The 18,227-nt window shown below is 42.5% G+C and overlaps 1 protein-coding gene across 1 annotated transcript in view; it reads right to left on the reverse strand.

Annotated features, from left to right (window-relative positions):
* ube2h (ubiquitin-conjugating enzyme E2H) overlaps positions 1 to 18,227 on the reverse strand; it is a 41,782-nt gene that overhangs the window by 11,210 nt on the left and 12,345 nt on the right. The window contains exon 2 of the mRNA XM_079493738.1: positions 2,185 to 2,261. Coding sequence (XP_079349864.1) covers positions 2,185 to 2,261 — 77 coding nt within the window. The remainder of the gene's footprint in view (positions 1 to 2,184; positions 2,262 to 18,227) is intronic.

The following is an 18,227-nucleotide window of genomic DNA, read 5'->3' on the forward strand; positions in this document are numbered from 1 at the left end:
GAGTGTGAGAGAAACAGTACATTGATTCTTCAGGAGATCAGAGTGACTTTTTATTCACCGAAACATCATGAACTCCAGTGGATTTAACCCCTTAAACCCCAGCACCCGTATTCTTATATAGAGCATATCACAAGCTCACAACGCGCTGCGAGCTTGTCGATCGGCTCGGCTATTTTCAGTGAACATATTTAGGGCCCTATCTTGCACGGCGCCTTACCCGTTATGCCTAAACTTATCAGGCATTTTTTACAAATTTGAAAACGTTATCATTATTATTCTTTAGTTAAGGACATCTATAATCATGTTACATCATTTTTCAATTAACATTTATTCGGCTGTCCATTTCAAACAAAGACAAAACGAGAAATAATAAATCAATTGGGAGAGATAAAAAGTGTGTACATACGGCAAAAGGTAAAATACAATATAAAGCCCACACAGCACCGATGATTCACCATGCAACTACTCCTCAAATCCAGTTGCAAGAAGTTGCATTGGTGTGGTTGGGCTTAACACACATAAAAATACATAAGAGTACATGAAGTTGTGAGCATTCATTGAAATAGGACAGATGAGTATTAGACAGTATTTTTAGTCATTCAATCCTTTCCTCTACAAAATCTGGTCTCAAAAGCATTACATATTTAGCCCAATACCAAGCACACAACGATGTCGATTGGTTATTTTCACTATTTTAAAGTCTTTCAAAATAGCAAAATAAACAAAAATCTTAATACGTTTAGGGGTAAGGCGCTGTGCAAGATGGGACACCTAGTATCGAGCCCTGAGGGACTCCGGGTCGACCAAGTATGTGGTTCAAGTGGTTAAAGCCTGCAAGGTGTTATTCTCTACTGCTGGGATCCAACACCACCTGTTCTCTCTGCTTCCATTTAGATTCCGTTCTGATTCCATGCAATACAATGTATTTCAGCCCAGGGCTCTACAGACTTCTTTACCTCCAAATAATTCAATTTGTGTCATACAGTAGTTACAGTATAGTGATATCAAAGAAGAAAATAAATGTGTGTGCTTGCTGCATGTTGTGTGTGTGCGCGTGTGCGTGTGTGTGTGTGTGTACAGTATATACGTGTGCGTTACTCTCCCAGAATAGCTGTGTGTAACTGGAGCCTGATGTTCCGTATTGGAACTGAATAGCACACATGGACATTAACACACCGACACTTGCTAGGGCAGCACGTGCACACACGCGTGCACGCACACACACACACACACACACACACACATAGGCCTACGTATGTACCTGTGTGTGTGTAGTATGCATTCTAAAAGTTTCTGAAAAAACTCAACGTTTATTCAAAAAAATATATTGCCTCTGTCGGGGGGAAACCTCATATGTCCAAAACTGTTACTTTTCAGGATTCAAATTTAAAAAATAGCAAAACGGGTGGCTCCAGGTCTCAAAATGCCCTGGGGGCTCGTTTGCAGTACAGAGTTAGTTTTGAAAAGGTTGATGGTGTGACTCTTTCTCTATTTCATGGATGTGTGATTGTGAACAAGGCTGGCGTTTGTGCGCCAGATGCTCTCTGAATGCCAGTTAGAAGAAGTATTTCCTGTTGAGGAGAGCCATCTTCCTCATTTACTTCCCCTCAATGCAGGCCATGGGGCCTCGGCCTCGGGACTGGTTTCAGTCAGTCTGATGTGCCAGGCTAGATGTGAAGCATGCAGGGCCGTTATTTGGGGTCCCATGGAACGATCATGGCAGTTGCCATTTTCGCTCTCCGTCGCACGACAAAGTATATAGTGGTTAAGCGTTTAGACTTACACTGGTTTCAGTATGTCATGCATGTGTTGTGTAGACAGTAGACTATAGAGCTAGAGCATTGGTTCCCAAATTGGGGGTTGGCAGTTGGCACCCCAAGGGGGTGAACCACAGTGGATTTAAAGCTCACAACGCCTCACAGTGAGAGGCGTTGTGAGCTTGTAGTTCGGCTATTTTCACAATATTTCTATATCTGTGGAACTGAGTCAAACTAAATGTATTACCTACAATTCCAAGTGCTTGCCAGGGTGGGGGGTCCCCCAGTTCAAATGTGATTATTTTTGGGGTCGCTCGCTGAAAGGTTTGGGAAACCTTGAGTAACATGACCTTATGGTCACTAATTTAGGTCAGATTTGACGTTAACCGGTGCATTAGGCTCCTGTGTTGAAATCAAAATGACTTACTTCCTTGTGGTCCGAAAAACTTGACTACAAATTCATTGAGTCCGCTGAGGATGGTGACTTCATGTTTGCTCTCGATGCTGTTTTGGCTGTTAAGGGAAATGGCCATTTGGCTTCATGTACACACAGGCAGAAAAATGTAGCACTCATGGATTAAAGCAAATATCTCTCTATATATAATTAATAATAATAATAATAATAATAATAATAATAATCTCCCGACTGAAAAAAATAATTGTATGTCCAAGTCCTATTAACAAATAGTGTGAGGGACATGAGAGATGAACCCCACATCTCTTGATAGTGACATTTTCTGGCTTTAATTAACCCATTCAGGCCTGACGTCGAAATTAAAAAAAAAAAAAGTTTTCTAAATCATGACAATTTTCGGAAAGATTTGAGGCACATTTTAACGATTTTTCAAAAATAGCAGACCTACAAGTTCATAGCGCGCCACTCGGTGGCACGCTATGAGCTTGTAGATCTGCTATTTTTCAATAGCTAAATTATAACATAATGTTTAAAACGCTAACGCGACATGGATGCGTTCCAGGTATCAATGGATTAAAAACCTAAATCCTAAAGCCTAAATCCCCTCACCTGTGCAATTTCCAGCCTCTGCCTCAGCCAATTGATTGCCATGGCAACCCCACACCTGACAATTGATTAGCCTACTTAACCACAGTCACAGTCAGTCAGTTTGCCCTCTTCACACACAGGCAGATACAGAAATATCCATGTGGGACACAGACAGACAGTTAAAACGGGTGATGTGACAAGTTGACAACGGGTATTATGGCTCATGCATACTCCAGTTTTAGGTGATAAATTATCACCTTCACCTATCACGTCACCTTCATAACGAGTCGAGGCCATCAAGCACTGACCCCGCCTCCCTCTGGTTCAGATGCAAAATCCCTGTGCCTGCAAAACCGCCCACCTAACTTGTAGACCAATCAGTGAACGGGGTGATAGCTCCAGAGTGAAAGGACTTGTCTGATAGTAAAAACAGAGAGATGTGTCGGGGTCCGCGGTGATAGCTGATCACTGCGGCGAAGGACGTAATGTTGTAGTTCTCTAACCCTTAAAAAACTACACCGCAGTGATAAGCTATCACCACAAACTGGAGTATGAATGCAGCTTAGGTTCCCAAGTTGCATCGTTCTCAAGTAGGCCGGTAGCCGACGGGCACGTACAGGTCTAGTCCACACGAATTTCTCAACCTTTCTCCCTCCCCATTCGAGAGCAAAAAGTCACCAGTCTGTCCAGACGAGAGATCATTCAGCTGGCCAGGAGAGCCAGCCATCAGCTGATCAGATCCTCCAACATTTCCTTTGAAAGTTCTATACCACATACACGTGTACAGTGCACACACACCCACACACACACACAAGAGAAGAGTGTGACTTGATGATAAGAGTGTGATGATCATGTTCCTTCCTTCTGCTATTCTAGACAAGGAGCCACACAACCACATACGTACCAGTGGTGGAAAGTAACTAAGTACATTTACTTAAGCACTGTACTTGAGTAAAATCTTGAGGTATTTGTACTTTACTAATTCCAATTTCCAATTATTTTACTTCTACTGCACTACATCTCAGCAACAAATATTGTACATTTACAGATATGAAAAGCTATACTTAAGAAAATAGCAGAAAGATCTGCAAGTTTAAGTTAAGCTTCCGCTTACTTCATGGTGCATTGTAAACTTGTAGATATGCTATTTCTGCAATTTTATGTATGAACATTTTTGAACATGGGACACGATTATGACAAAATAATTGTGATTATCTCAAATAATTGTGATTAGACAATTATGTAATATTGTGACAAGTACAGACGCTAGGCTGTCGTCTGCAATGTGAGAGTGAATATGTAATGATATCACTTGGATGTCTCCTGACGCAGACAACACATTCTGGTATAGGGTGCAAGAATCTTGTGACTCTGTAAAAAACAAATGACTTGATCCAGCTTTTTATGGATTTAGCCACGTTCACCTATGAACACGCGTTCACACATAAAAGGTAAATAGTCTGTTTGATAAGGTGAGGAGTGGGGTCTGGGTAATAGACACACACACATCAGCTACTCTCTAAGTAAGTCTAGGTAAGTATAAGCCTGAGGGAGACATGTGGATCAAGTGCAATATGTTTCATAGAACATTGGTCTCTACTATATATATACAGCCAAGTGCACACTGCTTGTCATCTAGGCTACTGCAGCAGCAGTAGTAAAGAGACAGTTATGATCGATCAGCGAATATTCCAACTCGAACGCTAATACAAAAGCAGAAATGATTAAACTGGTTTTCAGTTCTCTGTCTCTCTCCAAACACGTCGGCTCCACCCGCCATCGACAATACAAGCGTCACCATCAACATGTCCACACGCTGGATGTAAATCCCCCTGAAAATCAGTGTCCATTCACACTTAATTAAGAGCCGTTTGAGCCAAATCGGACACTACCTGGACTTAAGTCAAGGGTCCTGCCCGCATATCCATTGCATGTCCGATCATACTGAGCCGGAATGTTGCATTCTTTCATACTGTACATACATCCCCTCTGTTTGAAAACCTCCATAATACAGTGCATGAAAATGTCCTGCTTTGTGTCAAAATGATTCAAAAGTGATTCACCTGAAAATACCTAGACAAAAGGCTCTGGAGGATTTGCATTCTCTCCTGCACTTCTGCTAGATGGCAGAACAGATGCTTATCCATGTCACAAGATGGGTGAATAACTCAAGTCTGCATTTTTCCACCATTCTTGGCCACTTCCAGTTAGATAAGACACTATTTACAAGAATTACCGCATAAATCAGGGATTCATTTGGAAAACACACGGTCAAATCACACATTAAAAGTTGAGATGTACTGAATTACTGATAGAACTTTTCATCGTCACCCAGAAATGATCCTCCAGCGTGATCAGGAGACAAAAAGAACAGGAGAAAAGACAAAGGCAAAGTGAGATAGCATAAGTGAGCTTGTGTAAAGAAACAAGATAGAAAGAATCACCAAATTAAACCGTAAATGTCGTTAAAAAACTGAAACAAAATAATGTTGCCATTTGCCAAGCGAGTATTCCACATCAAAACTATTCATAAAGTTGCTGCCTTTATTCGCCGTGAATAATCGACCTTGCTCCTTGTTAAAATGGTTAAAGCAAAATGTAAATAGATGTATGGCCTTAACAAGAGATGAGACCCACACAGACACTGGGATTTTCACGCAGAGGATGCCTGCAAAAAATAATTTTACTTCTTGCTCCACCTGCACATGGAGGTCCACCATTGTTTTTAGACTTGATCTCATCACTCCAGTTTGCGCTAAAGCCAGTCTACTAGAGAAGAGGGAGTTACGGTACGTAATCGCCTCGTGGAAACCTCATGTCAGGAAACTCCAGGATTCAAATAATAAATAAATAAAAAATAAAAAGTAAATAAATAGCCAAAGTAGCAGATCGACAGGCTTGATATTCGGATCTGCTACTTTTGATGCTTTTCTGTGACGCAGAAAACCCCCACAAAAAGTTGGTAAATCAAATCAAACTTTATTTATATAGCACATTTCCAACGACCAAGGTCGAACCAAAGTGCTTCACATACGTACACGTGTGTACGTACGTCTGCAATCCACATAACCCGAGAACCATTCGCCCCACCAACACTCGCGTTCCACACCACCACAGGGAGTGCAGTGCCTGGTGTCAAGTCCGTTGGATCGAAAGCCTCACAAAAGCCCCTGGATCTGGCCTGTTCTGACATAAAAATTATGTTCTGACATCTGCATATAATAATATAATACTCCATATTTGGGCATGCCTGACAAATAACTCCATATGGAGTTATTTGGAGGACTGTCGTGACATGGTCATGCCTATTTCTGCCCCGACAGCAACAATAACACCATGAGCGAGAGAGGTCCACTTCCTCACCGCCAGCAAATATCTCATGAAAAGAAGACATCTGTACCACGTACTCCCTGTTACATCCTGACAGGACGCCTGGAAATACTTGTAATGTACAATAGACCTTTTGACTATAATGCACGCGGGACAAATAGCCCTTAGTAAACACCTGTAGAATATCCAATATATATATATAATATTTTTTACAAGCTTGAAATTATTTTGACACTGCATTAAAACAAAGTTCTGGGAACGCCCTGGTACCCCCTCAAGGACCCCTGGGGGTCCGACTCCCCACATCCCATTTTGAGAACCAAGCGATCTTAAACGATTACGTTATATTATCACTGCGTAATATACGTGTTGTGTGGATGTACTCTTGATACAAACAGCATTTACTGGCATAAAGAAAACATGCCTGTTGTGAAAAGGATATTTATAGGACAAACTGTAATGAATTATGAAACATGTAGAAAGATACACAGCGCAGGATGAAGTCAACAGTAGAACTGACTGACTTCTCTATCCTGCCTGAGTGTGTGTGTGTGTGTGTGTGTGTGTGTGTGTGTGTGTGTATCCCATTAGCAGCAGCCATGACCCACAAAAGGGTTAAATCAAACTGGAGGTTATTTTAAGCTCTGGCAGAGTCTGCAGAGGGCAGATTGAAGCCCCCCACCCCCTGCTTCACTCAGGAAACGTGCGCGTGTGTGTGTGTGTGTGTGTGTATGTGTTGTCACTGAGAGGAGGAACTACTGTGCTCTGGGTCCTGTTTCAGTCAGGAAGACATTTTGAGGCCAACGCAACACAATTCTTTGTAAGTAAGGAGTACTTTATAGAAATGTGCCATCAAAAATCTCACATGCACACACATGCTCGGGAGCTCGAGCATCCACGGGAGACAGCAAGCGGTCACTGGGAATGTGGCGGTTGGATGGACAATAAATTGGTCATCATATTTGGTATCGGCCGATGTTGGCCTTAAAATGCAATATATTTTTGGAATAAAATTCAGTGTTTATATGCCTTTTTCAGAAAGGACACAATTTTAACTTGTTTTCATACAGATATTCGACATTCGGTAAATATCCGTTATCGACCATAACAGCAATGTTGACATCGGTTATCGGTATTGGCCATAAATGTCACATCTGTGCATCCCTAGTTAAAATGCTTTCACGTTCACAGCACTGCGCAAGACGCAGGATACCCGGTCAAACCAGGCCATAAGACTTATACCACACATAGCTTACATTTACTTCATAAATAAATAAACAGGCGCCCCTGGCCTAAAAGGCTACTAGTTTACCTCATAATTATTCAGCTAACCCCCAGGATAACTTTAGTTTGTCTGATAATTATGAATAGTTATCAGTAGATAACTAGAGCAGCTGTGATTTTACTATTACCTGCACACACACACACACACACACACACACACACACACACACACACACACACACACACACACACACACACACACACACACACACACACACACACACACACACACACACACACACACACACACACACACACACACACACACACACACACACACACACACACACACACACACACACACACACACACACACACACTTCTGCAGCCCTCCATACTCTTGTCCTTCATATAAGGGCACCCATATATAGTACCTATAGGGACAAGGCTGTGGGGTGTGTGTGTGTGTCATTAATGGTGTTGAATCAGCAGTGGTCAAGCTGCAGGATAACCGACACTGTCTACATTCACATTGGCATGAGGACCGTATACACATTGAGAGCTTGTAGATCGGACATTTTTGCGGTGCAACTTCCTGACTATGGAATCCAAATGACCGAAATCAGTCGTGGCGTCTGAGAACTTTAAGCCATGTGTGTAGCACAGTGGTTCCCAAACATTGCAACACCAGATATGCCTTGGGATTGGTGCCGTGTCATTAGTCAGAAGGTTCATTGTTCCCTATCTCTAACCCTAACCTAAACATAACCGCAAGCATGGGAGCAGTGCATGTTCGCCAACCTTAATGCATGTTCGGACTAATGGGACTTCGGATCTATGGGCAGTTCCCTTGGGATTTTGTGACAACCACACAGGGACGATAGGTAGGTTTGGGATCCAGAACCGGATCCCGCATTAAGGAACGGACCGGAAACATCACATGTGGAACCATTTCCAGAACCAGTTCTATCATGCTGTCAGAGCTGCTATGTGGACTTCACATCTGCTATGCAATTACAATCCTGGTGGTTCTCAAAACGTTTACATTTAAAAACTCCACCCTGTACCCTTACGGTTACGGGCCCATTCTGTTCCATTTGTACACTCTCGGGAGCTACAGACCCGTAAGGGTCCATTTGGAAATCGTGACGCATTGTGAACTTGTAGGTTTAAAGTGCTTTTATGTTAGTCGTTTTCATAGACCTGGTTGCTCGTTTCTCAGTCCTCAGGCCGCCTGTGAAACTCAACGGTTTGATGGAGGTGACTGCAGGAGAGAGAGAAACAAACAGACCTACTGCTTGTCAAACAAGTGTGTGTGTGTCCATCAACGTTGCCTGCGTTCTATCTTAAACATCAGATGGCAGGACCGCATTACCAACATTGAAGTCCTGGAGAGAGCTCAGTTACCCAGCATAGAAGCCACACTGCTGGTTCGTCAGCTGTGCTGGACTGGGCACGTCGCACGCATGGAGGACACCAGGCTGCCAAAAGCAGTCCTTTACAGTGAGCTGTGGCAGGGGAAGCGGGACAGAAGCAGACCTCGTAAACGTTTCAAAGACCAGCTCAAATACCAACTTACGGTAGCAGGCTTACAAGCGAAAACGTGGGCGTCCACTGCCACTGACAAAAACTCTTGGCGCTCTGCTGTAAATGTAGCTGCTGTGAAGCTCAGCAACATCAGGCAGACAGCTGCAATGCACAAACGTGCTCGCCGAAAGGATGACCGACCCACCCAGGCCTCTACCGCAGCCGCATCAGGACAGGGGTTCAAGTGCACCAGTTGCCCGAGAATCTGCGAATCAAGGATCGGATAATTCGGATTATACCAACATGAACGTGCCTGCCGCAAAGCAAAGCTGAAGGACCCCCAACTCTAAACTCCTCCTATGATCTTCGCAAGCGAAGAATTAGCCATCGTGTGTGTGTGTGTGTGCAGATTTTCACTACATCGTGTACAAAAGTACGTATTAGATTGTGCAATTTTCAGACTTGCATTTGAAAACTGTAAAAAAAACAGAATGAAGACTAATTTTGTCATATATAAGCCTTGACGACCCTGCAGGCTTATGCAAAGTTTAAAATGTATGATGATTTAGATAGCATGTCTTCTAATGTCAATCTGTCTGTCGGGTGAATCCTTCCCTACACCTACTGTAGGATTAGCAGACTCATAATCTGTGGACAGCATTAGGTCAATAATATCCCTTTACGCACACATAATCTGATACACACAGCCTCACATCCAGATCCATGTCTCCTTGAAAAGCACCCATGATTTATTTAAAAACCTGAAGCCAGTGTTGCCAGATTTTGTGAGAGAAATAAACAACCAGGTCTAAGAAAAACAGCCCAAAAGAAGCAACTATATAGGCCACAGGAGCATTTTGAACCTATATACACATTATGCTATTTGAAAATAGCCGAATTACAAGCTCACTGCTGTGCTATTTTCAAAAGAAAATCTTGAAACAAAAACAAAAAGTCAAACATCTGAAAGATAAAAACACAAATGTGGCACAACATATTTTTAGATGGGGGTACCTAGAGGTGGACAGATGACATTCAACATTCATTTGTGGGTCCTTGACATGAAAATGTTTGAGAACCACTGGTTTAAGCCACATTAGGAAACAAGCCCAAATAGTTCTACGCTTTAAAAACGAGCCCAAAAACCCACAATATATTTTACAAGTCACTTTGCAGAAAAACAAGGCAGCCAAAGTCGCTTAAGCAGACATGGCAACACTGACCGACGCATGACTCATGCTGCTCTCACGACTATACCTTTGTTTACATTGTGATTTACTGTAATCAAAACCTAGCTCTCTCAAATATGCAGTTTGGTCTAAATAGGAGGACAAAAGGTGTTAAACATGGGTGCTATTATTATGAGGCTATGATGAAAGGCTAATTTATTTGTATCAAATAAACAGTGGTTGTTTTTAGAATGAAGGTGTGTTGTTCCATCGACAAGACAAAATCTTTCCACAATGTGTGTAAACGAACATGATGGGAAATGTACAACTAGCCATATGCGTTCCTGTGAATCCTGCATGACATTGCGTCCGATTCCAGCCTGGATAAAGCTCATCTATAGGAGTTGTTCTCAACCTTTTCAGGCCGAGCCCGGTACCCGAGAGCCGGCAATTTGTTTTGCCTTGATGATTACTTTTGACGCAGAAATAGTGTTATTTAATTTTTTTGCAAAAGTCCTTAAATTGTCATTTTTTTCATGGGTGTGGTGTTTGCAGGCTGGTTTGGTTTCCCTCTGGCCACATTCAGACCAATATCCCTATCTGACCCAGGCTCGAAATAACTCGTCCGGCCAGACGGGAGCAGCTAAGTAGGGAAAACAAACATGATGGTCGATCATAAACACCACCGTGTCAAACAACCGCTTGAATGTTTCCCTCTTCGGAGATATTGAGCTGTGAAAAGGCGCTGAAATCTCCCAGTCACAATTATTACATAACCACAATCATTTGGGATAATCACTGAAATTTTGCAAAAGCGTTTCAATGTTGAAAAACGCGTCATAAAGTGACACTGTAACCTTGTAGATCAGCTATTTCTGATTGTGTTTTACATACATTTTTTAAAGTATAAAATGATTAAATATGTCAGTAATTTCTTTGTATATTTAATATTCATGTTATTTGTCAAATTGTCATATCTTCCAATGTTCAATGCCAAAAACAGCTCTATCCATACCTTGTTCATTTCACGCTGATTAATAGACACCAAAGCAAAAAAGAAGCTAGTCTAATCGACTCCTTGGTTCTCGTCTTCAGCTTGCAATCCTTGCATCATTTCACTGATCATCTGACAGTTCATCATCTAGCTTCTACTCAAACCTTTCAAGTCGAAGTGTCTGGGGCAGATATGGGGATAGAGCGAGAGAGAGAGAGCAAGCAAGAGCGCAAGCACGAGAGTGAGCGACACACAACACAGCGGAAAAGAAGAAAACTCTGCCAGCCGACCAAAATTATGACTCGGCCTGTGTGTTATATATGATTTAAATCACTATGGGCACTGGGAACACAACAAAAAACACTGTAGTCACTGTCATTGGATAGAGGGGACAGGGCTACTACTGGCGTGGCCACTGACAGCAGGCAGTCTGTGAACTGGTTTAGGTAAACATTTAGCCACCGCTGCTTGGGAATACAACACCACTGCCACTGTTCATCCAATTACCTTAAGATAATGCTGCTGCCGGCGTGCATGTTTTGCCATTGCATAGGTATGTTAGCAACAAGCAGAGACCATTCTCATGTGTTGGTGTGTCTGACTTGGACACTGTGATGGTCTGTTGTACACTAGAGATGCACAGGTGCAGTTATATCCGCAGATGAGGAGAATTAACAATTAACAACGCATTCATTAATAGTCAATTGATTGCTATGTGCTGTTCCACTGAGCTTATAATAATACGTTATATATAACACGCTGTTATAAGCCGTAATACATGATTATACACATCTATAACGAGTGTTATAATGCACCTTATAAGAACATTATAATGCATTATAAATGCAATTTTAATGCATAAAAGACCTGACCTTTAAGTAAAGTGTTTTATTCATTCAAATAAGTTAACTGATTGCAACTTTAGAGCACATACTGTAGGCAATAGATTATGAGATTGAAAAACTGTCAAATGAGGCAATATGTACAGTTACAACAGTACATTAAAAGGGTGTCACTGCTGCCATTAGAGGCAAGACGTTTCAACACATGCACACGGTGCACACAACCTTCTCACTGCAGCCTAGCTGGGAAGCAGCAGAATCAAAGACCTTGCAGATGAAAGGCAGGAAATGTAGCAAGAGTCCTCAGGGCGAAATAGACAGACGAGTAGATTTCCTCTACTCAAAGAAACACACGCACACACAGCCTGAAATAGTACGTCTAAAACATGAAGGATTATGGTCTGTACACACCAGTGCGATTAAGTCACATTGATTTTAAACTGCTGTTTGTTAGGAGTGTAACACACAGAACGCAAATAAAATGCAACGATAAAGGTATTATGTGAATGTTTCGAAACTAGGTCGATTTTTCATGACAAATCATCCACCTGTATGAAAGAGACATCACCAAATAACTTGATGTGAAATAATGGTGTCATGGACACAGCTTCTGACCATCCCATGGACACAGCTTCTGACCATCCCATGGACACAGCTTCTGACCATCCCATGGTCACTGAACTAAATATTGGACCCGATCGTCGCCAGCCACAGAATATTCCATACTTAACAGCTTTTTTTTTTTTTTTTTAAGAGACAAATCAGGATAAGACCTACTTCATTATAAACCTCTCTGTCCCAGCAACAACACTCTCGTGGGATCTAGCACCAGTAAACAATAAACATAAGGACATTCATGAGATTTTCCGTCAGACACTGGCGCCGACTTAGGAGACCGTTTAGACTTAGGACTTGTTTGTGTTCCATTTCACGTCTAGTGGCTCCAATTGGGATGGTCTATCTTTCTAAATTAACCATCTTTGATGAGAGTAGTCTCAATGAAGTGCTTTCTGCTTCCCTTTATGACATTTGATAAGCTCAATGGCCGCTCTGTTATTGAGAGAGATGACGCAAGTGGAAGGATGCACATACAGTGTGCGTTATGTAAATACCACGTCCCATTGTTGTGATGTAAGGAGATCATATATAAATATTGTGTGTGGGGGGATACCCTGTCCCGTGAAATGTGTACAAAGAAGGATGGAGAGAGAGAGAGAGAGAGAGAGAGAGAGAGAAAGAGAGAGAGCGAGAGAGAGAGAGAGACACACACACACACACACACACACACACACACACACACACACACACACACACACACAGATACGGACAGATAAAAGAGCGGGGTGGCGAAAAGCGAGAAAGGCAGCCAGAAAGAGAGCCTGAAAGGCAGTTGCAGTGATTAAATTAAATCAGCTCCATGAAACAAACAAACAAACAAACAAACAGTGAGCCATTGGCAGCCTACCCCTCTGACCCACTGCAACACTCTCTCTCATTCTCACTCTTGTTTTTCCCCTTCTTCCTCCGTTTGCTGTTTGCTCTCCTTTAGTAAATTAGCACCCATTCATCATTCTAGTTCTTATTGAACAAGAGGGTCCGTCCCAGTGGGGTCCGTCCCACACAGCTTCACAGTAAGACTATAGCGACGTTATCGTTTGTTGTGATGAAAAGAACGCTCACAATAATCGTGTCGAGATTTTAATTAATCGTGAAATTGTCTCCCGTCATACACTAGAATGAATTAGCTTTTGTTGAGCTGCAAATTCCGTACCACAAAAACCCTCTATATATGATCATAAAACGGACATGTAAAGAGCGCATTTGTGACCTTCTTATTTTTCACTCAACACAAATTGATTCAGCAAAAATAACAGATCTACAAGCTTCTACCAGCTTGTAGATCAGCTATATTTGGTGCATGTCTCCTCCCCCAAAGATATAGGGATCCCGGCCTGGGGTTTCAAGTGGACGTGGCATTTTACGTTTTAAGCATGTTTTGATTATCCCGATAATCTAACTATATAAATGCACCAAGTCTCTGTGTGTGTGTCTGTACGTATAATGCCTGATTTGTGCTTTGGTGCATGCCGAAAACAGCCGATTTACAAGCTCACAACGTGTCACGCTGTGAGCTTGCAGATCAGCTATTTTCAGAGCGTGACAACCAAGCATAAAATTACTTGTCTTAGTTCCCCTAGATCTCTTCTCCACTAGTATTAGTAGTCCTAACATGCTTGGTCTAGTTTGTATTTGTTTTAGTAGATACGTTTTTATTAAGATTGTATTTTGTTTGTCATTGGGGGGAAAAAAAGTAGTCAACTAACATTTTTCATCATAGTTTTAGATGAAATTAAAGAACCACTTCACCACTTTTCAACTTATCTTCATATAATTGGTCCTCACTAATGTTCATGACAAAATACCACAATGTTCTTTTACGGCAGATTATTTTAGGATTTAAAAAAAGAAATATATATATATACAGTATATTTCGATTTGTATTATCGTGAGAACGATGGCTTCCATTATCGCATTGCAACTTTTCAGGAATAGAAAGCCTGCAATTTCTATTAGCATGGATTCCCCATCGATTATGTCACTGGTGGACGGGTTTCTGAACTTCCCACAGCCCTCCCATGAGACACAGACCGAGAAAAAAAAACCTTGTGGTATTTTATCGTGAACATTAGTGAGGACCTATTATATGAAGACAAGTTGAAAAGTGGCAAAGTGGTCCTTTAAGACTGTTTAAGCCCTGGTTGTCTATGCTTGGCCAGGTCTGGCTTGGCTTGATAAGTGAATGCAGGTGGACCAGTAGGATAGCAGCAGCAGCCCCACACCAGCTGTTCCCACTTCCCCTTTCTCCTGTGCACGCCTCAGGGGAGGAGGAGGAGGACCATGTGCTGGCCTCTAGCAAAGCACTTGTGCCACTGAATTTTAGACACTACTGACCATATGCAGACAGCGGCCATCTTGCCATTAAGTTAACGGCAGGTTGGTAACCTTGGTGCAATTTGCCATTGGCAGCCCATACATCCAAACAAAAAAAGTCCTATCTGATTAATAACGTCAAACTCACCAACATTGCAGCTGTACGGAGAGCTTGAATCCTATTTCTATCTGCAAAGTGTTTGTTTCATAAACATCCACTGTAGATATGTTATGAGCTACTTTCTGTCAAGAAATTATGTGCAGGTGATATTAAGTGTTGGAGTTTGGAGGTGCTTGTTGAATATCACTCAACAGAGCACATGCGTACCACCTGTTTTGAATTTGCACATAATGCAGGAGGCAGCAGGAGGTTGCTTTACTGATAACGAGTGCTTCCAAACTCTGACACTTTTTATTAAACTTTTCGTAGAGCTGCAATGTTGGCGAATTTGACGCTGTCAATGGGAAATTGCACCTCAATATGACTTTGCTGGCAAGATGGCAGTGGTGTGAATAAGGTCAATAGGCCACTGTTTTGCGAATACTGGGTCGAGACACATTTGTGGGTTGTGGACACATTTTTCAAGTTTGGGTCTCTCTCTGGGGTCCATTCCTAGAAATGTAGTGGAGTGAAAGTCACAAGCTTCCAAGAAAACAAATACTCAATTACTTAAGATGCTCAAAAAATGAACTTGATCACAGCACTTCAGTAAATGTACTTGTGTTACTGTGTCCGCCACTGTGATTAATTACAGTATACGGTCAGGTACAGTTGTCAGCGACTCAGCGCACACTGCTCGCTCTTCCACCACCATGACAGCAATTCTACACTGTCAATCAGCATCAGGCCACTGGGTAATCTCTCAAGAGCAGATTCTGTCAGCAAGGCCATTCAGAATGTGTATACACTGTTGATAGTGGGAATGAAAACAAAGGCACACCACAGGAAGTGGAGGGCTGAGGCCGGGCCAACATCCTGTTATACACAGTCTACTAGGGCCTGCCCTCACAGGCAAATTCAAAGGAAACAAAACAACAGAGGGTGCTGTTTTCTTTTTTTTGACGATGGGTTCCCAGATTGGCCACTGGGTAACCTGCGTGAACAGACCACATTTTGTCTGCACGTAGCGAATTTCCAACTTGCGTTCAATTTGGCAAAGTGTGTGCAGTGTTACAGATCAGAACTGTTTCCTGTGCAGATATGATTTGCTTACCACACATCACCGCACATTGTGGGTGTTTCAGGACACACACGCACGGCACGCACGTAGATGTAGAATTATCGTCTCTGTTGGGTGGAAACCTCATATGTCCAAAACTGTACATTTTCGGGATTCAAATTCAAAAGTAGCAGATCTGCAAGCACGGAACGCAGCGCGATGCTTTTGTGTGACACAAGTAGCGCGTTCTGTTCATACAGTTGGAGGCCATCGATATTGTCCTTTTCTTTTTGCTGAGGTTTGCGTGATCGGAGGACAGTTAACCCATTTTGGGCGGGAACCCCTTTTGGTGTTTTAAACATTATGTTATAATTTAGCTATTGAAAAATAGCAGATCTACAAGCTCATAGCGCGCCACCGAGTGGCGCGCTACGAGCTTGTAGGTCTGCTATTTTTGAAAAATCGTGAAAATATTTATTTCAGAAAACTGGAGGATTTAGAAGGATTTTTTACAATTTTGAGGTCAGGCCTAAATGGGTCAAATGATAAGGGACAATATCGGTGGCACCCAACTGTACTTCATTTATGTAAAAACACAAACAGTATGAATATGGAGATAAGAGGTTTCTGCACGACAGCAACGACATGTGGCTCAGAGGGTGGTAGTTGACTATAAAGCTGTGTTCAGACAGTGTGAGCAGGCCGGCTGTTATAGCATCATGTACAGCCTGTGAAAGCGAAGAGTCTCTCCCAGCATGTTTTACATATCAATGAAGGCCTGTGTTGTGTGTGTGATTCACTGAAAATCCAAATGAAAATTCCTTCTGGCTCTCAAATAAAGTAACTGAACGCACGCCGCACGCACGCACACACGCACGCACGCACGCAGTGTAATGAATAGTCTCTGGCTTCCATTCTGAGGTTGAAACCAACAATTCATCTGATAAGGCAGACAAGGCCGGGGGGGTGTGGGCGCCCCCTAATTCTGGTTCTCAATGTGGGGTACAGGGACCAATGCTCCCCTCCCCCAGCGGTCCTTGATGGTGTTTCCAGGAGGCTCGCCGGCTAATTGATTGATAGTTAGGAACCAAATGACCCTTAAGGGGTTTTCCTACTCTCAGAGTTAAATTAGCAGAGGGTCTTACAGTGTTGTAGACAGGGGTCCCAGAGATACAAACAATATCAAATCAAATATATTGTCTGTTGGGTGGAAACCAAAAATAGCAAAAGTAGCAGATCTACTAAGCTTGACGCGCTTGTAGATCTGCTACTTTTGAGATCAAGTAGGGAATCAATTTACTAAATTAATTTAAAATAGGTTTCTGCCCTACAAGTTACAACAATATCATAAACATGAGCACATGAGCACCCCCCCGCACACATACACACACACACACTTGACATGAGCCTATGAACAACACACACCATTCGTTTATTTTCGAGTTTCTTTGCCATTTCTGCCTTTTTTTACAAAGTCTAAAAAGGAAAAATGAATATACAGGTTCCAATGGTCAACCACAATTAAATCACAAATCAGAATTATTTGTACAGTACGAGTACGACAATTAATCGCCGTCTAAAATGTCAGATTCAGGACCCAAGATGCCAAAGCACCCTGAGCTGAGCCTACACACAATGTAAGCAGCGATGACACTGCCTGCCTACATCGGACAAAGAAATGCACAATGTCCTCAGATGCACCGAGACAATAAAGTGCTAGATTTCCTCAGGCGACTCCAGAGATCAACAACCCGTGGTACAGTACAAAAGCACACAGCTCAGCACTACTCGGTCGGTCGACATGCACACAGACAAGCAGCAGCATCATAATCAGGTAGCATAAAGCCTTTATTTAGCTGCATGAGTCACATACAAGCATCACACAGTGCAGGACAGACCAGGAGACATGGCTGCCTACAGTACATGTTATGGCAGCTAGCCGCTGAATGAGAGCATTGCAGTACAATGAATGCAGGGGGATTCAGTTCTTCTTTGTCCTCTTTCTGGGGGATCAGATCACATCACACCAGAGCACCCAACTGAACGTTTGGGCCAGGGACGGACCCCCATAAGAGAAGTATGTGTTTGGGTTGTTATTAAAATGCTGCAAAATTATTCCACACTTTTCACTACAAATCGGCGATACACACGTTCACAATGGACAGCGGCTGAGCCACGCACGCAGTCACCAGACGCTATGTATCGTATTGGTTCATATCACATGCTAGGTGACCTGTTGTGACCTCACATCAGGGTTCCCAAATTAATTTTCCTCAAGGGCCATATTTTG

Source organism: Electrona antarctica (assembly GCF_951216825.1).
Source record: "Electrona antarctica genome assembly, chromosome: 23".
NCBI lineage: Eukaryota > Metazoa > Chordata > Actinopteri > Myctophiformes > Myctophidae > Electrona > Electrona antarctica.